General features: G+C 39.4%; 1 protein-coding gene across 4 annotated transcripts in view; it reads right to left on the minus strand.

Moving 5' to 3' along the window:
* Window positions 1-20,823, minus strand: part of relch (RAB11 binding and LisH domain, coiled-coil and HEAT repeat containing) — a 114,802-nt gene that overhangs the window by 24,115 nt on the left and 69,864 nt on the right. For all 4 annotated transcript variants that reach the window (XR_009506996.1, XR_009506997.1, XM_059945226.1 and 1 more), the window contains exons 13-21: window positions 17,403-17,474; window positions 17,178-17,318; window positions 16,890-17,054; window positions 6,410-6,557; window positions 5,526-5,682; window positions 4,826-4,949; window positions 2,256-2,304; window positions 1,555-1,640; window positions 1,352-1,458 (exon numbers count right to left, since the gene is read on the minus strand). Coding sequence is in view for 2 of the 4 variants with exons in the window: in XM_059945226.1 (XP_059801209.1) it covers window positions 1,352-1,458; window positions 1,555-1,640; window positions 2,256-2,304; window positions 4,826-4,949; window positions 5,526-5,682; window positions 6,410-6,557; window positions 16,890-17,054; window positions 17,178-17,318; window positions 17,403-17,474 (1,049 nt within the window). In the remaining 2 variants the exon portion in view is untranslated. The remainder of the gene's footprint in view (window positions 1-1,351; window positions 1,459-1,554; window positions 1,641-2,255; window positions 2,305-4,825; window positions 4,950-5,525; window positions 5,683-6,409; window positions 6,558-16,889; window positions 17,055-17,177; window positions 17,319-17,402; window positions 17,475-20,823) is intronic.

The following is a 20,823-nucleotide window of genomic DNA, read 5'->3' on the forward strand; positions in this document are numbered from 1 at the left end:
TGAATGAAAGCTGGAAGCCATTAAATGTGCTTGCTTGGGATAGCCATCACTTAAAAAAGAAATCAATTAAAAATGGTTCAGTTCAAGGTTTATGATTATACAGGGAAGGAGCTTATAAGCATGAATAAAAATAAGGGAATAAAAGTAGGCATCACTAAGGATTGAAATGATCACATCAAAATACTTATCACCAGCCTTGAAAAACAAAAGGGATAATGGGACTTTTAAAAACTGCAAGCATTTTCACAAACAGGCTTGAAAAAAACAAGGAAACCGTGGATATTTTCAATGAGTAAAAGTTATGGCCTCTTCGGCCTCAAGGGTCAAATGTTTAGAGTGCAAGTTGTCTCTTTGGATGTTGGATCAGTACAGATTACAGATGGGAAAAGGATTCTACTATAAGGAATAATAGTGCAGAGCTTGCTGGGAGAAATAATGTGCTATAAAGGCACTCTCATTAATGCATAAATTACCTAGCATAGGAAGATTGAAGGATATGCCATAGCTTGCTTACCTTAACAGCTGGTTAATCAACTTATTTATTATGATGGTTACAAATCACTCCTAGCCTCCCTTGTATCCTTAGGTATGGCCACATTTGCACAGTAACAACTGTTCATTACACTTGCCACAGATGCTTAATTTTGGCAATTACAATGTAGATACCTCACAGCAACTTGTCAATTGTTATTGCATTTCCAATTACCTCCAATAACACAGAATCACAGAATAAGGATAATTTCAAGTGTTCAAACTCATTCACAATACCCAGTCGTCGTTGGGAGATTTTATAAATGATTTTCCTTTCTCTGTGCAAAATTTTTTTGTCCATTTTTACTTCTTTTAAGTCTCAGTAGAAGTCACAAAAATCATTAAGGAAACAACTGTTCCTCTTGCCATTTTTACGTCTTGCACGGTACCGTGGCCACAAAAGAACCCATTTAGTAACATGTAAGTGATAATAAACCTTAATCTTATTCACTAAGTTTCTAGATACCCTCTTGTTCTTGCATCACCATCAGCCTTACACTTTGTGTAAACTGCATGTAGAAGACCCCAGCTGAGGGATGCAAGTAAATTTTTAATTAACTAGAAACACTATGAAATGCCCATATCCTGGCCTTGCGAAGATCCATTCAGAATAAGATTCAAAATAACACCCTCAAAGAAAGAAGGTGAAAGAAGACTTTGGCAATAAAATTGGGGAGCTGGGAGCAATATTAAAAAAAAGTGTAGGAAACATGACTAACTAGGTTGGTTACTTATCAGTAGATATACACAACTGTAGCAATGTAGGATTAAGGACAGCATTAAATGATATAGAACATTCATAAATTGTCAAATAACTTACCCCAATTCCACAAATGAGGCCTTCAGACTATCAAGTGGTGCATGCGATAAAGACAGTGTGGTCATTACATCTTCCAAAAATCCAACTAAGAGTTTCCTGTCTTCTTCCTAGCAGAAAATTACAGAGCATAGAACTTTCAAAAACACTATCAGAGCAAGAAATTGATTGTTGAAGATGGAAGTTGATATTTACAATGGTATTACCTGATTGTAACAAGTAAGTACTCCAGTTGCATATATGGGAACAGTGGCCTTTGTTAGCACTCCATTGCCAGCTGTAGCAGAAACATCTTTTCAAAACAAAAATTAAATGGACAAAGTTACCTCACTGCTGAACTTGATTTATTTTTGCAGAAAACATCTCGTGATTAATTTAGCATAGAGGCCAATTTTAGAAACGTAATCATTTCCAGAAATATTATATTATACCATCATTAGAATAAGAATAATTTCCTTGCTATACCAAATCTGAAGCAAAACTCACTAAGACTTACACTGCTATTTTCTACAGGAAAGCCAAATCTAATTTTTGGTCCCAACAATGATACTTAATTTGTTTCATAATGAGCATTAAACCTGACAGCTGCTCCCCAATAACGGCTGAAGAGTTTGGATGCCAAAACCATGTGTCAGCAACAGTACAAGTACCAGCAATGAAACAAGTCTTTTGGTAACCAAGCATGGTCCCACTTGGGAAGCAAAACATATTGTGTAAGCTGTACTGATAATCTCCTACAAAAAAAATTTACATTATTTTAAGGGTTGTCTTTTACTGAGTAAAAAAAACAAATTGTACAGAGCTAACTCATTTTATGGTAGCTGAAGTTATTATATTCTTTTACCCAAAAGTACAAATTAAATTTTCAATAACTATAAAGAAATATAAAACTTAAGGTGTGGCTTACCAACTGCTTCTTCTGATAGTCTCAGTATTTCTTGAAACTGTGGTTTTACCTAAGGGTGTACAAGTTATTACATTAGATTGCAGGAAAGACACGAAATTATAGAATCACACTGAATTACTTTCCAAATGATAGCCTTTGCATCAAAAGCAACATAATAGAAACTAAATACTGGAATATTATCTCTTGAAACTTGAATATCCAAAACACCATTTTCAAGAACTGTTTTAAAAGTAAAATAGATAGAGCCAAGAAAGAAGCTCCAAGATGCTACTGAAATTTGTTAACCAATTTTCCCAGTTGGTCTCATCATCTGTGCCGACGTACTGGAGTTTGCTCCAGAAGAACTGCTACTTGAGAATAAACGTGTGGAGTAACATATAATCCTGACGTGCATAGAGGACTAATTTGATTGGGATTGCCAATTTGGATCTAAATATGTTTTAAAAAGTAGCAAGCGCAAACCATTAGAAGAATAATCTTCTAACTAGTCTCAAAGAAGTTGTCTGTGCAAAGTTTGCACATTCTCCATGTGCCAGTAAGGGTTTTCTGAAGGTGATCCAATTCCCTCCTATATCCCAAAGACATGTTGGAAAATTAACTGTTAAGTTATGACTAGTGTACCACATGACATGTTGATAGCAACATGGAAAAAATAGGTTACTGCAAAATAATTAGACTTGGGTGTATTCGAGAAGCCAACTTAGATTCAACGAGGTAGAATCCTTGAACATTCCCAATGTTACAGTTAAGTGACTCCCAGATGGGTGACAGTTTATAGGCTGAGAGAGACTGAAGAAAACATGGCTAGAGGAAAGATTACTGCTAAATGCAGTAATAAAATGTGGGTTATAGAACGTGCTTGGAACCCCTACACAACCCAGGAAGTGTCCAGAAGAAAAAAGGACAATGTTATAAAGAACAGTTCTGCTTAGAAGATGACAATAGGGGACAATTTCTTTGAACTGGTAGGTTTTGAGGGCGCACAACATGAGTTCCAACTCAATATTCTTTTATTATTATTTAATAGCCACTTATTATCCAATGACCACAGCAGCAGTTTCAGGATCAGAACCAATGGGATTGCAAGCTGCTTTACACCAATTTCCACACAGAAGTAACACAGGAGTTCCTGAAGTGAAATTTAGTGCAACTCAACAGAATTAGCAATGGCAACATAATTGTAAAAATTGTTCTATTTTAGGTGAATTCAATAGCAAACAATATTTTTCTTACTTTTTGTTGAGCCCTGTAATTCATTGACATGAAGCCAATGCAAATCAGGGGATAAGTACAGGGCTCTCATAGGTAGCAAAACTGTGCATATATTAATTGTTTAATGGCAAACAAGCACCCAAAAAAAAAGTAAACTCTCAAATTGTTTAGAGGAGCCATTACCTGAAAACAAGAGGAGCAACAAAAATCCAATGGAACAATATTAAAGTGATCCATAATCCAGTATGCTTGAATGATTATGTTATACTGTTAATATTTGTAACAAGGACTTTCGGATATTTCATATTGTTACAGTACTTAATTCAATAAGGATCACATCAATCAGTTCTGAAAATTTCACAATGACCGAAGCCACAATAACCCACCAATGAGCATTCCAACATATAGTAATAGAATTCAATGACAAAAAAAACCACAATGTTATAAAACAGTGCCGACTACCTGCCACTTTGCGTTTCACCTTAAGTAATGACCTTAACTTCACATGCAGAGAGTATGTGAAATAAAACAAGTTCTGCAAATTTCACCGCCCTCAGATCTTCATAATGCTTAAACATTTAATATTGGTGAGAAAAATTGGTGAGAATATTGATGAGAAGAGGCATGGGTTTCAGGTGCCCTCTTCCACTTCTCTTGGGAAACAGCCTCTGGATTTTGCCTCTGAAGTAAAAGTATATTAAAACTGGGTAAACAAGAATAATTAAAACCAAGAAATGTTTGCTTGGCAGGAAAAGACACTTGTAATGTGGATTCTAACCTACTATTTCATTACCTTGTGTAACATTTTACAAAACTTTTTTTAGATTCTCAATTAATAAACTCCAAACAAAAGAAAAACACAACAACAATGTTTAGGCAGATTTAAAGATTAATGCATCAATAAAATAAAAATTTCACTCTATGGTGACATTGCACAAAACGAAGTCACAGGATATGGATACATTGAAAATTCTATTTGAGTTTTTCTAATTATTATCACCTCATCTCAGCAAGGTGTGATCAAATTATTGATTTTGACCTAACTGGAAACTCATTTTGAACAACTGCAATAAGATGTCCTATTTTACACTTATCTGTAAAGAAAATTAGATATTGTATTAAATCTAATTTGATTTAAACTTCATCTAAGTTTACAAAAATCCAAATATTGTAAAATCAGGACAGCTTGGTAGAGACCCCTCTTTTGCTTCTGTGTACAACAGAAAAAATTGAATAGTCAGAATATACGAACATTTGTATAATGAAACCAGGTGACATGCGGCACACAAATAAATGTTATATTTGTCCAAGTTCTCTTCTGTATATAAACAAGATCACCAGCAAAATTATTAACTCACCTTTGTATTTGTAAAAATTTTACCAAATGTCCTACATAGCCTCCAGAAATACCGGGAGAAATCATGAACGCAGGATGTTGAGGTAACATTAATGTTACCAACAGTTTCTATTAGATGTGGTAATCTGCAAAGAAAGGAGAAGCTCTTACAATTTAGGATTCACACTGCAACCAGATCCATAATAATTGATAAATGACCAAAGTAATAATTACTAATAATGATTGGCCCAAGAAAATGCTTCCAGCAACTCGATTTCTTTAGTACGTAGGCTTAGCCAAACAAATCCTAGATGAATACTCTGAATACAATAAAAGAATTTGTGTAAATAATAAGCCTCTTAAAACCTGAAAATTAAACCAAATGGCTTCAAATTCAAGGATGCCTTCATTGCCATGTTAAATATTTAACATGGGGTTTATTCAAAACAGGCTGATAGGTTCTTGATTAGTAGGGACATCAAAGGCTACAGGAAAAAGGCAGTGCATTATGTTGAGAGGAATAATAAATAGGCCATGATGGAATGGCAGGGCAGACTTGATGGGATGAATGGTCTAATTCTGCTCCTATATCTTAAGGTCTTACACATTTTTAAAAAGCTTAAAAGATGCATGTGAAAACGTTCAACATGTTTGTAATTCAGAAGTATGGTCTGGGGTGATGAGCTTTAAAGTCAGCAAGTAGTAGAATGAAATCAACTTACAACTGATTAACGACCCATAATAGGTTCTCCCAGCCAGTGGTGCCCTCGTGTTCCAGTTGGTTATCATATAATTGCAATAGCACCGATAATTGTTCTCTACTTCCAATAATTGTTGCCAAATCCTGAAGGGGGGAGGCTGGTCGAGGGAACCTGGTCACTAAAGACATTTGCAAAAATGAAAATTGAGGTCATAGATTACATATATATTATGTCCATGGTTATATTTTCAATAATGGAAGCATTTTTCACTTTCGTTGTCTCCTACAAAATATAACAAAGGAATTTGGTGTTCTGGAGTTGACTGAATTTAGCTATGTAATTTAACTCTAACGAGAAAAGTCCCCTCTAAAAGTCTCATCTCTGATCTCGGGTATGTGAGTGACATTTGGTTAGCTTCCGAGCTAACCAAAGTTGATAATTCACCTAGTCAGAGACCATACCTATCAAATAACCTCACTGGGAAATATCATGCCAAATACTTCTCAATCTATGCCCAGTTCTTCCTAGCAAGTAAAGTTGCAGAATATCTATTACTGCTCATAATTCCATTAACTCCTGCTCTCACCAATGAAACAAATATAATCCAATAAGAAAGGGGTTTGCATGGATGTGTTCAGCAGTAGTTCCAAGCTTTTATTTATTATTTTTAATTAGAGATGCAGCACAGCAACAAACCCTTCCAGCCCATCAAGTTCTTGCCACCCAATTACACCCACGTGACCAATTAATCCCAAACTGTACGCATGACCTATCAAAGGTCATAAATGGGTGCAAAAGGAAAGCAATAACTTCCAACATCTAGAATGCTATGATTTAATAATGTGAAAATTGCCTTTACTTATTATTTTGTTTACAAAAGATCAGATCAATGTACAATACACTACCCTCTATCTGTGGTACTTCGCCGTGAAGTTTTGCTTTGCTTGCAAAAGGAGCATTTTTCAGCACCACGGCAAATAATGGTGGAATCAGTGACTGCATTGCTGAAAGGTGCAGGTGTAGCTTGTGTTCATCAAGCCCATGTTCTCCATCCTAAATGGGGAAAATGCAGAAACACAAGTGTTAGGATTTCAAAAATTATACATTGATTGCAAATTGAAAAACGAGATACATTTTCAAGACAACAACCTAACAAAAATCAAATCTTAACCTTAACTGAATATCAAAATTAAAGTTTACAATAAAGTACTCACAAACACAAAGTTTTTGAACAATTTTGACCATCAGCTAATCCCAAAGTAACTATTCAAACATTCATGTATGCCCACTTCACGCACCTGACCAACACTGATTGCCTTATAACCCTTATAGGCAATAACGCAAAGACATCGATGTCTATTTCTGCCGAAGTTGATATATGATTAATGATGAAACTATTGTAGAATATACAAAAAACACCAGCCATTTTCACCTGTCTGGCTTTGGAAGGTACAGAACAAGATTCTTCACTGGTAAAAATAAGTTGTTTAAAAATAAAGGCACTGCTAAAGAAGCAGCAATTTGATAAGCAGCTTGAGAAGAAGTTGTCTGGAATCACTTATTTGATTGATTGTCACCTGTTAATTAGTTATTCACCGATCAGTGGGGAGCTGAGTTAGAAGACTTTTTACCATCTGTCTTCATACAACTGGATAATAGTGCATACATTTAACTGTTACTTCTGATACTGCCCTTGTCAAAGAAACCTCACCTTGCCAAGTTTAGATTTGGAAACTAGTGCCTGGAAACAGAAGCAGAAATGAAGTTGGTACAAGAATGATATCCTCGAATGCAGTGTTCCTGAGGATAAGATTAATTATATACAGGTTGGACTGCCTGATGTGTGAAGTAAACTAACATGGTTGAAGCTGATGACTCCCACAGAAGTTCACATCTTTGTGCAAGACCCAGGGCAGAAACATATTGGCTGGATAACACCGACTAATAACCTGCCAGCCCAGTGAGAACTTGAGAGTATGTACCAGTGGGTTAAAAGGCTTACAGGCCTGCATGCGGCAATGCGTGGAATGCACTGGGGTTCAAGTGTATTTTAATAATCATTCACTGTTTGATAAATCCAGGGACAAGAGGGTACTTTGATCAGAGGGGCCAGATACACTTTACACCTGCTCTTACCCACCCCCAGCAAACTACATGATAGACAGGAAACTGAAGAGAAAAAAAAATCTTGAAATCAGCAGTTAGGAAAACGTAGGAATCCACTAAGGAAGTGGCAACAGAACACTGAATAACTATGAAGAAAACTGAGGCAAGGTAATGCAGGTTTATGAAAGAGAAGTCAATTTTGACGAACTTGTTACTTTTTTTGCACGATAAAGTCAATACTGTTTCAATGGAAAACCTTCAATAAGTTGCCACATTAAACAAGATTAGGGAAAGTGGAACTGGGGGTAAACTTGTAAGCATAGAACTGAAGATTAGTAAAAGGCAGGGACAGAAGAAATAAATAACATTGTAAGTTTGGAAGGCCATTATTGGAAGGATGGTACATTTTTCATGGTACATTAGACCCTATTTATGTTGGACATTCATTATTTATAATGAGGGGATTTAATGCTATTTGCTGATGATACAAGTGGTTGGCAGTGTGGGCTGGGAGCGGGACGCAGGAAGCTGTGCAAGGCCTAAGTGAATAGGTGAGGTGGCAGCAGATAGAACAGAATGCAGTACTGTGCAAAGGTATTAGACACCTATGCATAGCTAGGGTGTTGAGGACCTTTTCACAGTACTGTATTTGTCAACATGGATCTGAAAGCAAGTTTGTAAATCAGGCAGGAGGAAAGGATGTTGGGAATGGCGAAGGTGGAGCACCATGGGAGTGATGTGGAACAGCAGACAGAAAAAAGGAGTGCTGGGGCGGGGGTGATATGGATGCAGACATACCCAGCCCTGAGATCAGGCAAGTTTCATTTGCTTCCAAACAATTGGTTTATTGACCATTACAGAATGTCTCTCTCTGGTGCTTCATGCTCCCTCTCCTCTCCCTTCCTCCTCTTCCCAACCATGACTTCCCTCTCTCCTTGCTCCCATTCTCAGTACACAATAGTGACCCACATCAGAATAAAGGTTTATCATCACTGACATATGTCATGAAATTTGTCTAAGTCAGAGGTCGGCAACCCGCGGCTCCGGAGCCGCATTCGGCTCTTTCATCTCTGTGATGCGGCTCCCTGTGGTTTGTTAGTTTTTGAAATGTAATTCGAAATTTGAAGATTATGGTGATCTTGTACAATCTAAAAACTTTGTGGAGACCCCATTTCCTGGCACATCTGAACCGGCTCACAATTAGCCACCGTTCCGGCTAAGGGAGATAACCTATGGGGGTTTGTGAGTACATGTCTTTTGGAGCATCCGCGCCCACGGGGACGGGTTGAGGAAGGCTTTAAAGCAAGGCTGTTTAGTTCGAATAAAGCTACCTTTGACTGCAGTGTCTTTATTTTAGCGCTGCATGTAGTGCACCGCTACAACGTGTTTTTTTATCGCTATTAATATACATCACCACTGCCAATGCCTGACACCCGCCAGTGCGCGCTTTCTTTTAATTCTTCGATCCAAGGTAGGCTAACTATGGAGTAACCTTCAACCCAACGTCTTTTTTTCGGAGTTCAAAATGTTTTTGTTGCATGCAGAAATGTAATTTCGTTTTCTCTGCAGGAGTTCATCAATTTCATAAATGCAACACATTATAGTTTGTTTATATATAGCATAAAGGCAAAAAAAACCGTTGTATGCAGTGTTATTTCATTTTAAATATCAAACGGGTTTTGTGGCTCCCAGTGTTTTCTTTTCTGTGGGAAATGGGTCCATATTGGCTCTTTCAGTGGTAAACGTTGCCGACCCCTGGTCTAAGTTCTGAGAGGGACCTATTGCCTTTGTACACTAATTATTGTAAGTTGAAAATGCAAGTACAGCAGTCAAATGGCACATTTACAGTCATTGCATGAGGATTCAAGCAGATGACAAGCAGGAGGCAGAACAAGCCAAATGTGATCTAATCCATTACATAAAAATACATTAAGAAATTCTTACTGTTAATAATACACATGAAAAATATAGCTTGGCCACACAAACACTCAATTTGCTCTGTTGCAAAATTGAAGCCCATCTAAAAACTTAACTACTGATCTGTCCGTGGCTTAACTACTGATCTGGAAGCAGATCTCCCAGAAGCCACCTATTTTAATTCCACTTTCCATTCTGATAAATTAATCCACGGTCTCCTATACTGTTGCAAGGAACAACACCTTATATTCTGCCTCCAACCTGATGGCATGAACATTAATTTCTCGAAGTTCCAGTAAAGGCCTCCCCACCCTCTCCTTCACCAGCCCCCATCTCCTTTTCCCTCTCTCACCTTAACTCCTTGCTTGGCCATCACCTCTCTCTGCTGCTCCTCACCTCTTTTCTTTCTTCCATGGCCTTCAATCCTCACCTATCAGACTTCTCCTTCTCCAGTCCTGTCTCTCTTTCACAAATCAGCTTCCCAGCGATGTACTTCATCCCTTCCCCTCCCGGTTTCACCTATCAACTTGTGTTTCTCTCTCCCCTCCCCCACCTTTTAAATATACTCCTTATATCTTTTTCTCTCCTGTCCCGCTGAGGGGTCTTGTGCCTGAAATGTCAACCACTCTTTTTTCCTATAGGTGCTACCTGGCCGGAGATCCTCCAGTATTTTGTGTGTTACTAACCTGGCTTGTAAGTCAAGAGGTCTTTTATCTTGAACAAAATAATTATTATTTCTACCACAGATATAAAGTACTTAACCAGAAATCAGCCTCTGTGGTCTCATTCTTCCTGAGTTTTTCCACAATGCTTCCCCTGAAAACTTCATTCACTGAGGTGAAGTAGTACCAAACAATTTGTTAATCTGGAGGGCAGAGTTTAGGATGATGGCTCCTAGCAGCGACTCCTTTGCTTGCATCTTCGGAAACAGTTCTATTTCTATCTTTAATATCTCTTTTTTCTTTCCTTTGCAGGATTCTTTTGAAAACCCCGGCCTGGAGTTTCATGCTGATATCGGTTCTTTGTGGGAATGAACCCGCTATCAGGGCCGCTTTTCGATATGCCAAGGACGCCTACAAGGTGCTGGATTTTCATGGCTCTGGGTCTGAAGGTGGGCAGGGGAGAGGTTGGTGCTGCCGCAGAAAACTGGTGTGTCGTGGGAGGACACCGAAGTTCAAAAGTAGCGAGCTGGCTGCTGGCTCTGTGCCCAGAGACCCGAGACAATAGACAATAGGTGCAGAAGTAGACCATTCGGCCCTTTGAGCCTGCACTGCCATTGTGAGATCATGGCTGATCATCTACTATCAATACCCAGTTCCTGCCTTGTCCCCATATCCCTTGATTCCCCTATCCATAAGATACCTATCTAGCTCCTTCTTGAAAGCATCCAGAGAATTGGCCTCTACTACATTCCGAGGCAGTGCATTCCAGACCCCCACAACTCTCTGGGAGAAGTAGTTTTTCCTTAACTCTGTCCTAAATGACTTACCCCTTATTCTCAAACCATACCCCCTGGTACTTGACTCTCCCAGCATCTGGAACATATTTCCTGCCTCTATCTTGTCCAATCCCTTAATAATCTTATATGTTTCAATCAGATCCCCTCTCAATCTCCTTAATTCCCGCATGTACAAGCCCAGTCTCTCTAATCTCTCTACGTAAGACAGTCCAGACATCCCAGGAATTAACCTCGTGAATCTATGCTGCACTTCCTCTACAGCCAGGATGTCCTTTCTTAACCCTGGAGACCAAAACTGCACACAATACTCCAGATGTGGTCTCACCAGGGCTCTGTACAAATGCAAAAGGATTTCCTTGCTCTTGTACTCAATTCCCTTTGTAATAAAGGCCAACATTCCATTAGCCTTCTTCACTGCCTGCTGCACTTGCTCATTCACCTTCAGTGACTGATGAACAAGGACTCCTAGATATCTTTGTATTTCTCCCTTACCTAACTCTACACCGTTCAGATATCTGCCTTCCTGTTCTTACTCCCAAAGTGGATAAACTCATACTTATTCACATTAAATGTCATCTGTCAAGTATCTGCCCATTCACCCAGCCTATCCAAGTCACCCTGAATTCTCCTAACATCCTCATCACATGTCACACTGCCACCCAGCTTAGTATCATCAGCAAATTTGCTGATGTTATTCTCAATGCCTTCATCTAAATCGTTGACATAAATTGTAAACAGCTGTGGTCCCAATACCGAGCCCTGTGGCACCCCACTAGTCACCACCTGCCATTCTGAGAAACACCCATTCACCATTACCCTTTGCTTTCTATCTGCCAACCAGTTTTCTATCCATGTCAATGTCTTCCCCCCAATGCCATGAGCTTTGATTTTACCCCCCAATCTCCTATGTGGGACTTTATCAAATACCTTTTGAAAATTGAGGTACACTACATCCACTGGATCTCCCCCATCTAACTTGCTGGTTACATCCTCGAAAAACTCCCAACAGATTAGTCAAGCATGATTTACCCTTGGTAAATCCATGCTGGCTTGGCCCAATCCTATCACTGCTATCTAGATATGCCACTATTTCATCCTTAATAATGGACTCTAGCATCTTCCCCACCACCGATGTCAGGCTGACAGGTCGATAGTTCTCTGTTTTCTCCTTCCCTCCTTTCTTAAAAAGTGGGATAACATTAGCCATTCTCCAATCCTCAGGAACTGATCCTGAATCTAAGGAACATTGTAAAATGATTACCAATGCATCCGCAATTTCCAGGGTCACCTCCTTTAGTACCCTAGGATGCAGACCATCTTTACCTAGGGACTTGTCAGCCTTCAGTCCCATCAGTCTACTCATCACCGTTCCCTTCCTAATGTCATTCTGTTTCATTTCCTCTGTTACCCTATGTCCTTGGCCCGTCCATACATCTGGGAGATTGCTTGTGTCTTCCTTAGTGAAGACAGATCTAAAGTACTTATTAAATTCTCTATTTCCCATAACAATTTCACCCAATTCATTCTTCAAGGGCCCAACATTGTTCTTAACGATCTTCTTTCTCTTCACATACCTAAAAAAGCTTTTGCTATTCTCCTTTATATTCCTGGCTAGCTTGCGTTCGTACCTCATTTTTCCTCCCTGTATTGCCTTTTTAGTTAAGTTCTGTTGTTCCTTAAAAACTTCCCAATCATCTGTCCTCCCACTCACCTTAGCTCTGTCATTCTTCCTTTTTTTTTAATGCTATGCAATCTCTGACTTCCTTTGTCAACCACTGTGACCCCTTGCCCCTCTTTGAATCCTTCCTTCTTTGGGGGATGAACTGATTTTGCACCTTGTGCATTATTCCCAAAACCTGCCATTGCTGTTCCACTGTCTTTTCTGCTAGGACAGGGGTCAGCAACCTTTACCACTGAAAGAGCCACTTGGACCCGTTTCCCACAGAAAAGAAAACACTGGGAGCCGCAAAACCCGTTTGACATTTAAAATGAAATAACACTGCATACAACGTTTTTTTTGCCTTTATGCTATGTATAAACAAACTATAATGTGTTGCATTTATGAAATTGATGAACTCCTGCACAGAAAACGAAATTACATTTCTGCATGCAACAAAAACATTTTGAACTCCGAAAAAAAGACGTTGGGTTGAAAGTTACTTTTAAGTAAAATACTCAATGTCTATTTGAGTCCTTCTTGTATTTATGAAAAACGCCGAACTTAAATTTTCCGCCAGCAGCAAACCAAAAATAACATCAGCCAGCTGTCAGCCTGAAAAATAAAAGGACTATTTCACTGAACAATGAAAAAATATGAATATACATAAAATAATAGGCAATTAAAATATTTATCATACTTGGTTAATGGGATTTCTGCTCCTGGACCTCAGCGCACAGCGTCTGCACATCAGGGCTGTATGACGTCACCTTCATCTTTACACAGGATCGCAAGCTGTCATCTGTGAAGCATGCGCGATGTTTGTTTTTAATAAAGTTCATGTTGGAGAACACCTGCTCACATACATATGTGGATCCAAAGATCGACAGGACTCCAAGCGCATACTTTTTCATGTTTACATAAATGTCGGGCACAGCATTCCATGTTTCAAACACAAGTTGGTCCGGATTTGGAAGGTTTTCAATATCACTCCATTTGTGATTCTGAGCAAGAACGGCCTTCTGACGGGCAACATCTTCAAGGTCTGCTGTCAAGCGTCTAAACTTGGACACCCATATGTCTTTGTCGGCTATGTCGGCCAGTTCCATCTCAAGATCAGGTTGACTCACACCTGCCAATGCAGTCGTATTCAGTAGGGAAGGATCGATGCTTAAGGGAGTGACCGGGAAGGATAATGTGTTTTTTTCCTCTCTGAACTCACAGAAGCGTTTCCCAAACGATGTTTGCATTGCGATGATTGCAGAATGTAAATACTCCGAAATTATCATGTCGTGACCTTGTTTGAACTCTCTCAAATTGGGGAAGTGAGACAAAGTGCCTTTCTGTAAATCTCTGGCAAGCACTGTCAACTTGCGCTCGAATGCCAAGACATCCTCCAACATGTGCAGGGCTGTGCGTCCTTTCCCCTGAAGAGCTGTGTTCAGCGTGTTCAGGTGCGCTGTCATGTCTACCATGAAGTGTAGCTTTTCCAGCCACTCTGGCTGTTCCAGCTCAGGAAAGTTGAGCCCTTTGCTGCCCAGGAAAGTTTTCACTTCTTCCAGACACGCGACAAAGCGTTTCAGCACCTCCCCTTTGGACAGCCACCGGACTTTGTTGTGCAGCAGGAGATCAGAATATGCGCTTTCCATCTCGTCCAGTAACAAACGGAATTGACGGTGATTTAAACTTTTTGCCATTATTTTATTGACAATCTGAATGACAACATCCATTACTTCTGTGCATTCCGGAGGAAATGTTTGAGCGCACAGTGCCTCTTGGTGCAAGATGCAGTGAAAAGTCAGCAGCTTTCTGTCCAGCGACTTCTGCAGTAAAGCCACAAATCCCTTGTGCGTTCCCGTCATATTCGGAGCCCCATCAGTAGCTACTGACACCAGATGGGTGGTCTTTATTCCTTTGGCTCTTAAACAATTCAAGACAGCCTCACAGATGTCCTCCCCCCGTGTTTGGTCTTTTAGAGGTATCAACTCAATCAGTTCTTCCTGTGGCCCGGCAGAGTTTACATACCGGCAGAACAACGCTATTTGTTCAATATCGCCTTTGTCTTTAGACTCGTCACAGGCAATCGAGTAGGCCACAGCTGAATTGATGTCTTTAATTTGCTGTCTTGTGATGTCTTCTGCCATTTTTATGGTTCTGTCTTTGACAGTCTTTGCAGAGAGGGGCATATCCCTGATTTTCTGCACAATTTCACTCTTGTTTTTAAAGTCCGTGAATAGATGTTCTGAAATCTTAATGAAAGATTCTTTTATATATTCACCATCTGTAAACTGCTTCCCGTGCCTGACTATTTCCTGAGCGGCAATATAACTGGCGTATGTTGTTGATTTTCCTGACTTCATCCATTTCTGGAAATGATTTTTGCTCAGATCAACCTTCCGCATCAGTTCCGAAACGGCTTTTTTTCTCTCATCTCCATCCGGATATTTTTGAGCAAAGGCTGCGTGTTTACTCTGGAAATGCCTTGCGACATTTGACTTTTTGTTGTTTGCTAGTTTCTCATTGCATATTAAGCATACCGGTAAACCAGTCTCGTCAACAGTGAAAGCAAATGAATCTGTCCACGTATCATTAAACGTTCTGTTTTCTTCAGTCACTTTTCTTTTTTTAGAATTCTCCATAGTTGGCTTACCTTGGATCGAAAAATTAAAGAAATCGCGCACTGGCGGGTGTCAGGTATTGGCAGTGGTGACGTATATTAATAGCGATAAAAACACGTTGCAGCGGTGTGTTCAGGCAGTCAGTAAACTGCAGTCGAATAACTTTATTCGAACTAAACAGCCTTGCTTCTAAGCCTCCCTCAACCCAGCCCCCATGGACGCAGATGCTGCAAAAGACACGTACTCACAAACCCCCGTAGGCAATCTCCCTTAGCCGGAATGCTGGCTAATTGAGAGCCGTTTCGGATGTGTCAGAAAATGTGTCGCCACACTTACATTGTACAAGATCACCATAATCTTCAAATTTAGAATTACATTTCAAAAGCTAACAAACTAACATAAAATACATTTTAATTAAATACTGACCAATTATTTCCCAAAGCCACAGGGAGCCACAGCACAGAGGTGAAAGAGCCACAAATGGCTCGGGAGCCGCAGGTTGCCGACCCCCGTGCTAGGATATCCGTCCAGTCAACTTTGGCCAGCTCCTCCCTCATGGCTCCATAGTTTCCCCTGTTCAACTGCAACACTGACACCTCCGAGCTGCCCTTATCCTTCTCAAATTGCAAATAAAAACTTATCATATCATGATCACTGCCTCCTAATGGCTCCTTTACTTCAAGACCATTGGGGACAGCGCTCGGAAAAAGCAACACAACAGATTTTTAACACCATAAATTGACGAGTTGTTTTTTTACATCTCCCCTCTTGCTGTGAGATGGGGACCCCTCTTTTCCCCCAGAGGGGAGGGGGAAGAGTTGGGAGAGGGGGCACCAGCCTGTGGTATGTCGAATTACTGGGTGAATGAGTAGTCTTTGGGGGACTGCAAGTCTGCTTTGCTGCATGCTTGAGTGCTCAGTGGAGAATGCAGATGCTTTTTTTGCTGGTGAGGGAGTGGAGAGCTGAGGGGGCTTTTTGGGGTCTAACATTTAACTGTCATTCATTCTTCGGGGCACTCCTTCGTTTTCGTGGATGTTTGTGAAGAAAAAGAATTTCAGGATGTATATTGTATACATTTCTCTGACATTGAATGTATTTTGAGTCCATGAGTTGGTATGCAACAAAACTACTGAAAGCCAGTTTGTTAACATTTTAAGCTATAACTGGACAGAACTATTATATTATGTACACTTGTTTTATTTATTCTGAGCTTTAAATGTAGACAAAAATGCCAATAACAAAATAAAAAAAAAAATAATATAGCTAAATTATAGTATGAATAATCAAAGAGCTTCAGCTAATTGTATAGGAAAGAAAACTTACTGAAGGAAATTCCAGAACTTTACATTTTGAAGACAGCTTAGAGTTTGATATTGAGATAAGAGCAAAATTAAACAATTAAATTTGAGGACGACAAAAAAGGACATAATCCAAGGAATACTGACTTGCAGCAGATAACAATCAGAAAGGGTCAAGACCAATGAACATAATTTAAAGGGATGACAATTTTAAAACTGAGGTGTTGCTCGAGCAAGAGACAATCCAGGTTGGCAGGTACAGGGGTAATGAATGGTAGACAGGACTTTGCACCAATTGAAAAGAAATACACTTGCATTCTTCTAACCTACCCTGAGTATTTTATCAATGTTGCTTAGTAGAGTTGGAATGAGATGCGACTGGAGTTTACCCAGTTCTGTAGTCCATGCTGCAAAGGCTGGCAGGAAAACTTGATGTGTAGCACTAATCACCCTCTCGGAGGGATCACTTAAGGCTGACATTTGCAGTTCAAAACCCTGCGGTGGAAAATACAAGCTTTATTAATATATCAAAGGACAAAAGTGGGAATTTCCAAAAAGATATTTCACTTGAATAGAAAGGAAATACTATAACCATTGGTTCTTGGTGTAATACCATACCTGCAAATACTTATCAGGATCATCAATGTATGCCATAATAATACCCAGACTTTTAATGACTGCCTCTCGCACTAGGTCTGCCTTATCTTCTGTCAACATCTGCTGCAGCATTGAAAGCACCAATGAACTGCGAATCTCCTTCTATGAGGAAATAAAACAATACGTTTAGCCTTGTAAAGGATTTGCTTGTTTGGCTTTGGATAGAAAGACATGAATTTTTCTTACAGGCAAATAAGGTGCAAGTGCTCCACAGGCTTCGGCCACCAGTAACCTTCGTTCTGGATACTTGTGATTGATCTGGGGAAAGAATAAATGAATAAAATGTTCTTTATTTTAATGTTAACTTAGTTTAAGTTCATGCTATAACTGCAGGTAAGTGGTTGAAAAGGAATACCACAGAAATCAATTTACTGAGAAAATTGCATTTGCATGTCACAAACATACTAAGGATAAATACATACTCAAATACTCAACTTATCAGGTACATTTCAGTATCCTACTCGCACAAAAGTAACACTAATATCCATGCTTAAATAATTAATTTCACTGAGAGTGGATTTAAACATTGTCTAAATAATGAAATGCCCATCTTGGACTGATCAGTATAGATGAAACATGGCAACAAATTTCATAATTTCAACACCAGTATATAAACTAAATTCACAAAATACACCAATTTGATTCCTGGCTATCTGTTTTGATACAGAGTTATCGATAAATCATTGTTCACTTTACTTCAAGTACAACAGGTTAAAAATACGAGGGGTGATTGATAAGTTCTTGGCCCAAGGTAGAAGGAGTCAATTTTAGAAAACCCAGCACATTTATTTTTCAACATAGTCCCTCCTACATTTACACACAGTCCAGCGGTGGTGGAGTATACGGATCTTGGACCTCCAGAAAGTGTCCATGGCAGGGGTGATTGATAAGTTCGTGGCCTAAGGTAGACGGAGATGAGTTATACTGCTCTCATTGCAAGCACATGCAGTTTAACTCTGAGTGATTTTGCAGAAAGTTTGAAGTTAATAACTCAACAGTTAATAACTCATCGGAGGTGATTGATAAGGTCTTGGCCTAAGGTAGTAGGAGATGAGTTATTCAAACTTTCTGCATAATCACTCAAAGAGTTGACGTGCATGTGCATGTAACGAGAGCTGTATAACTCATTTCCTTCTGCCTTAGGCCATGAACTTAACAATCATCCAATTGCAGACACTTTCTGGAGGTTCAAGGTCCATATGCTCCACGACTGCTGGACTAAGTGTGTAAGTGTAGGAGGGACTATGCTGAAAAATAAATGTGCTAGGCTTTCTAAAATTGACTCCTTCTACCTTAGGCCATGAATTTATCAATCACCCCTTGTACTAATATTTGACTGGTGGTCTAGCAATACAGAAGTCATAAACAAACCCAAAGGTCAGATGGCAGTAACTGAACTCCTGCTTGACAAGTAGATGCAACACTAAAAGCAGCAAAACCAATAGAGTTTAAGTGTCTGACAGTCATTGTATCCAGTGAAATGCCTGTTCCACTTTAAAAACTCTCCAACACAAGTTTCCCGTCTTTGTCAAATATGATGAACAACCACCACTAATATTGATATTGTTCTAACTTGTTCAGTATTTAATTTAAATACATAATTTCTTACTCAGTCAAATGGTAGTTTGTAATTTTTAAACATTTAAAAAAAAACTACTTCCATGAACCTTCTGCTCACTAGGGCAGCTGCTTAACTGGATTAAAATGTACTGCTCCCAATGTGTCCCAATTAACTGGAACCTACTATACATCGTTAACTAATAGCAATACAAACAGCACTGGAAATACTCAGACCTGACTTCATTTGTAGAAAAAGTAATCCTTCAGATGAAGGTCCACTGCCTGAGTTTTCCCTGGCACCTTCCATAGCCAGATCTGCAGTTTCTCCTTTCTTCTTCACCAATTTACAGTTTGGCTAAGATTTTTCTGATTATATAACCATATAACGATCACAGCACGGAAACAGGCCATCTCGGCCCTCCTAGTCCGTGCCGAACTCTTAATCTCATCTAGTCCCACCTACCCGCACTCAGCCCATAACCCTCCACTCCTTTCCTGTCCATATACCTATCCAATTTTACCTTAAATGACACAACTGAACTGGCCTCCACTACTTCTACAGGAAGCTCATTCCACACAGCTACCACTCTGAGTAAAGAAATACCCCCTCGTGTTTCCCTTAAACTTCTGCCCCCTAACTCTCAAATCATGTCCTCTAGTTTGAATCTCCCCTACTCTCAATGGAAACAGCCTATTCACGTCAACTCTATCTATCCCTCTCAAAATTTTAAATACCTCGATCAGAATCCCCCCTCAACCTTCTACTCTCCAATGAATAGAGACCTAACTTGTTCAACCTTTCTCTGTAACTTAAGTGCTGAAACCCAGGTAACATCCTAGTAAATCGTCTCTGCACTCTCTCTAATTTATTGATATCTTTCCTATAATTCGGTGACCAGAACTGTACACAATATTCCAAATTTGGCCTTACGAATGCCTTGTACAATTTTAACATTACATCCTAACTTCTGTACTCAATACTCTTATTTATAAAGGCCAGCGTTCCAAAAGCCTTCTTCACCACCCTATCTACATGAGACTCCACTTTCAGGGAACTATGCACTGTTATTCCTAGATCTCTCTGTTCCTCCGCATTCCTCAATGCCCTACCATTTACCCTGTATGTTCTATTTGGATTATTCCTGCCAAAATGTAGAACCTCACACCTCTCAGCATTAAACTCCATCTGCCAACGTTCAGCCTATTCTTCTAACTGGCATAAATCTCCCTGCAAGCTTTGAAAACCCACCTCACTATCCACAACACCTCCTACCTTAGTATCATCGGCATACTTACTAATCCAATTTACCACCCCATCATCCAGATCATTTATGTATATTACAAACAACATTGGGCCCAAAACAGATCCCTGAGGCACCCCGCTAGTCACCGGCCTCCATCCCGATAAACAATTATCCACCACTACTCTCTGACATCTCCCATCTAGCCACTGTTGAATCCATTTTATTACTCCAGCATTAATACCTAACGACTGAACCTTCTTAACTAACCTTCCATGTGGAACTTTGTCAAAGGCCTTGCTTTAAATTCAAAATACATTATCAAATTATGCATACTGTATACACCTAGAGATTTGTTTTCTTGCAGGCAGCCACAAGGAAAAAAAACACAATAGAATCCCTTATAAAACCCCACACAGCAAAGATCATCAAACACTCAATGTGTGCAACAAGAATAAATTGTGTAAACAATTAACACACAGAACATTAACCACCAAGTCAATGAAAACCACAGAGTTTTCACATCAGTTCAAGAAGAATAAAACTGTAGTGCAATTTTTTTTAGAAGCATGCATCCTGCTCAGCCAGAAGGGTCAGGGTTATTTATACATATTTTAAAATTAGTATTCTGTAATAGTCCTTGGTTTACTTATCATTGAACTATTTAAGAATCTTTAAAAATACAAGGCTTGAGGCAGCACCTAATCTTCCAGTTTGCACCTCTTCCTGTCATCCACCGTATCAGCTAATGTTTTGAAATTTTCAGTTGCACTGAATGTTGCACACAATGACAGGAATCCTGTGCG

Source organism: Hypanus sabinus, chromosome 20, assembly GCF_030144855.1.
Source record: "Hypanus sabinus isolate sHypSab1 chromosome 20, sHypSab1.hap1, whole genome shotgun sequence".
In the NCBI taxonomy this organism is placed as follows: Eukaryota; Metazoa; Chordata; class Chondrichthyes; order Myliobatiformes; family Dasyatidae; genus Hypanus; species Hypanus sabinus.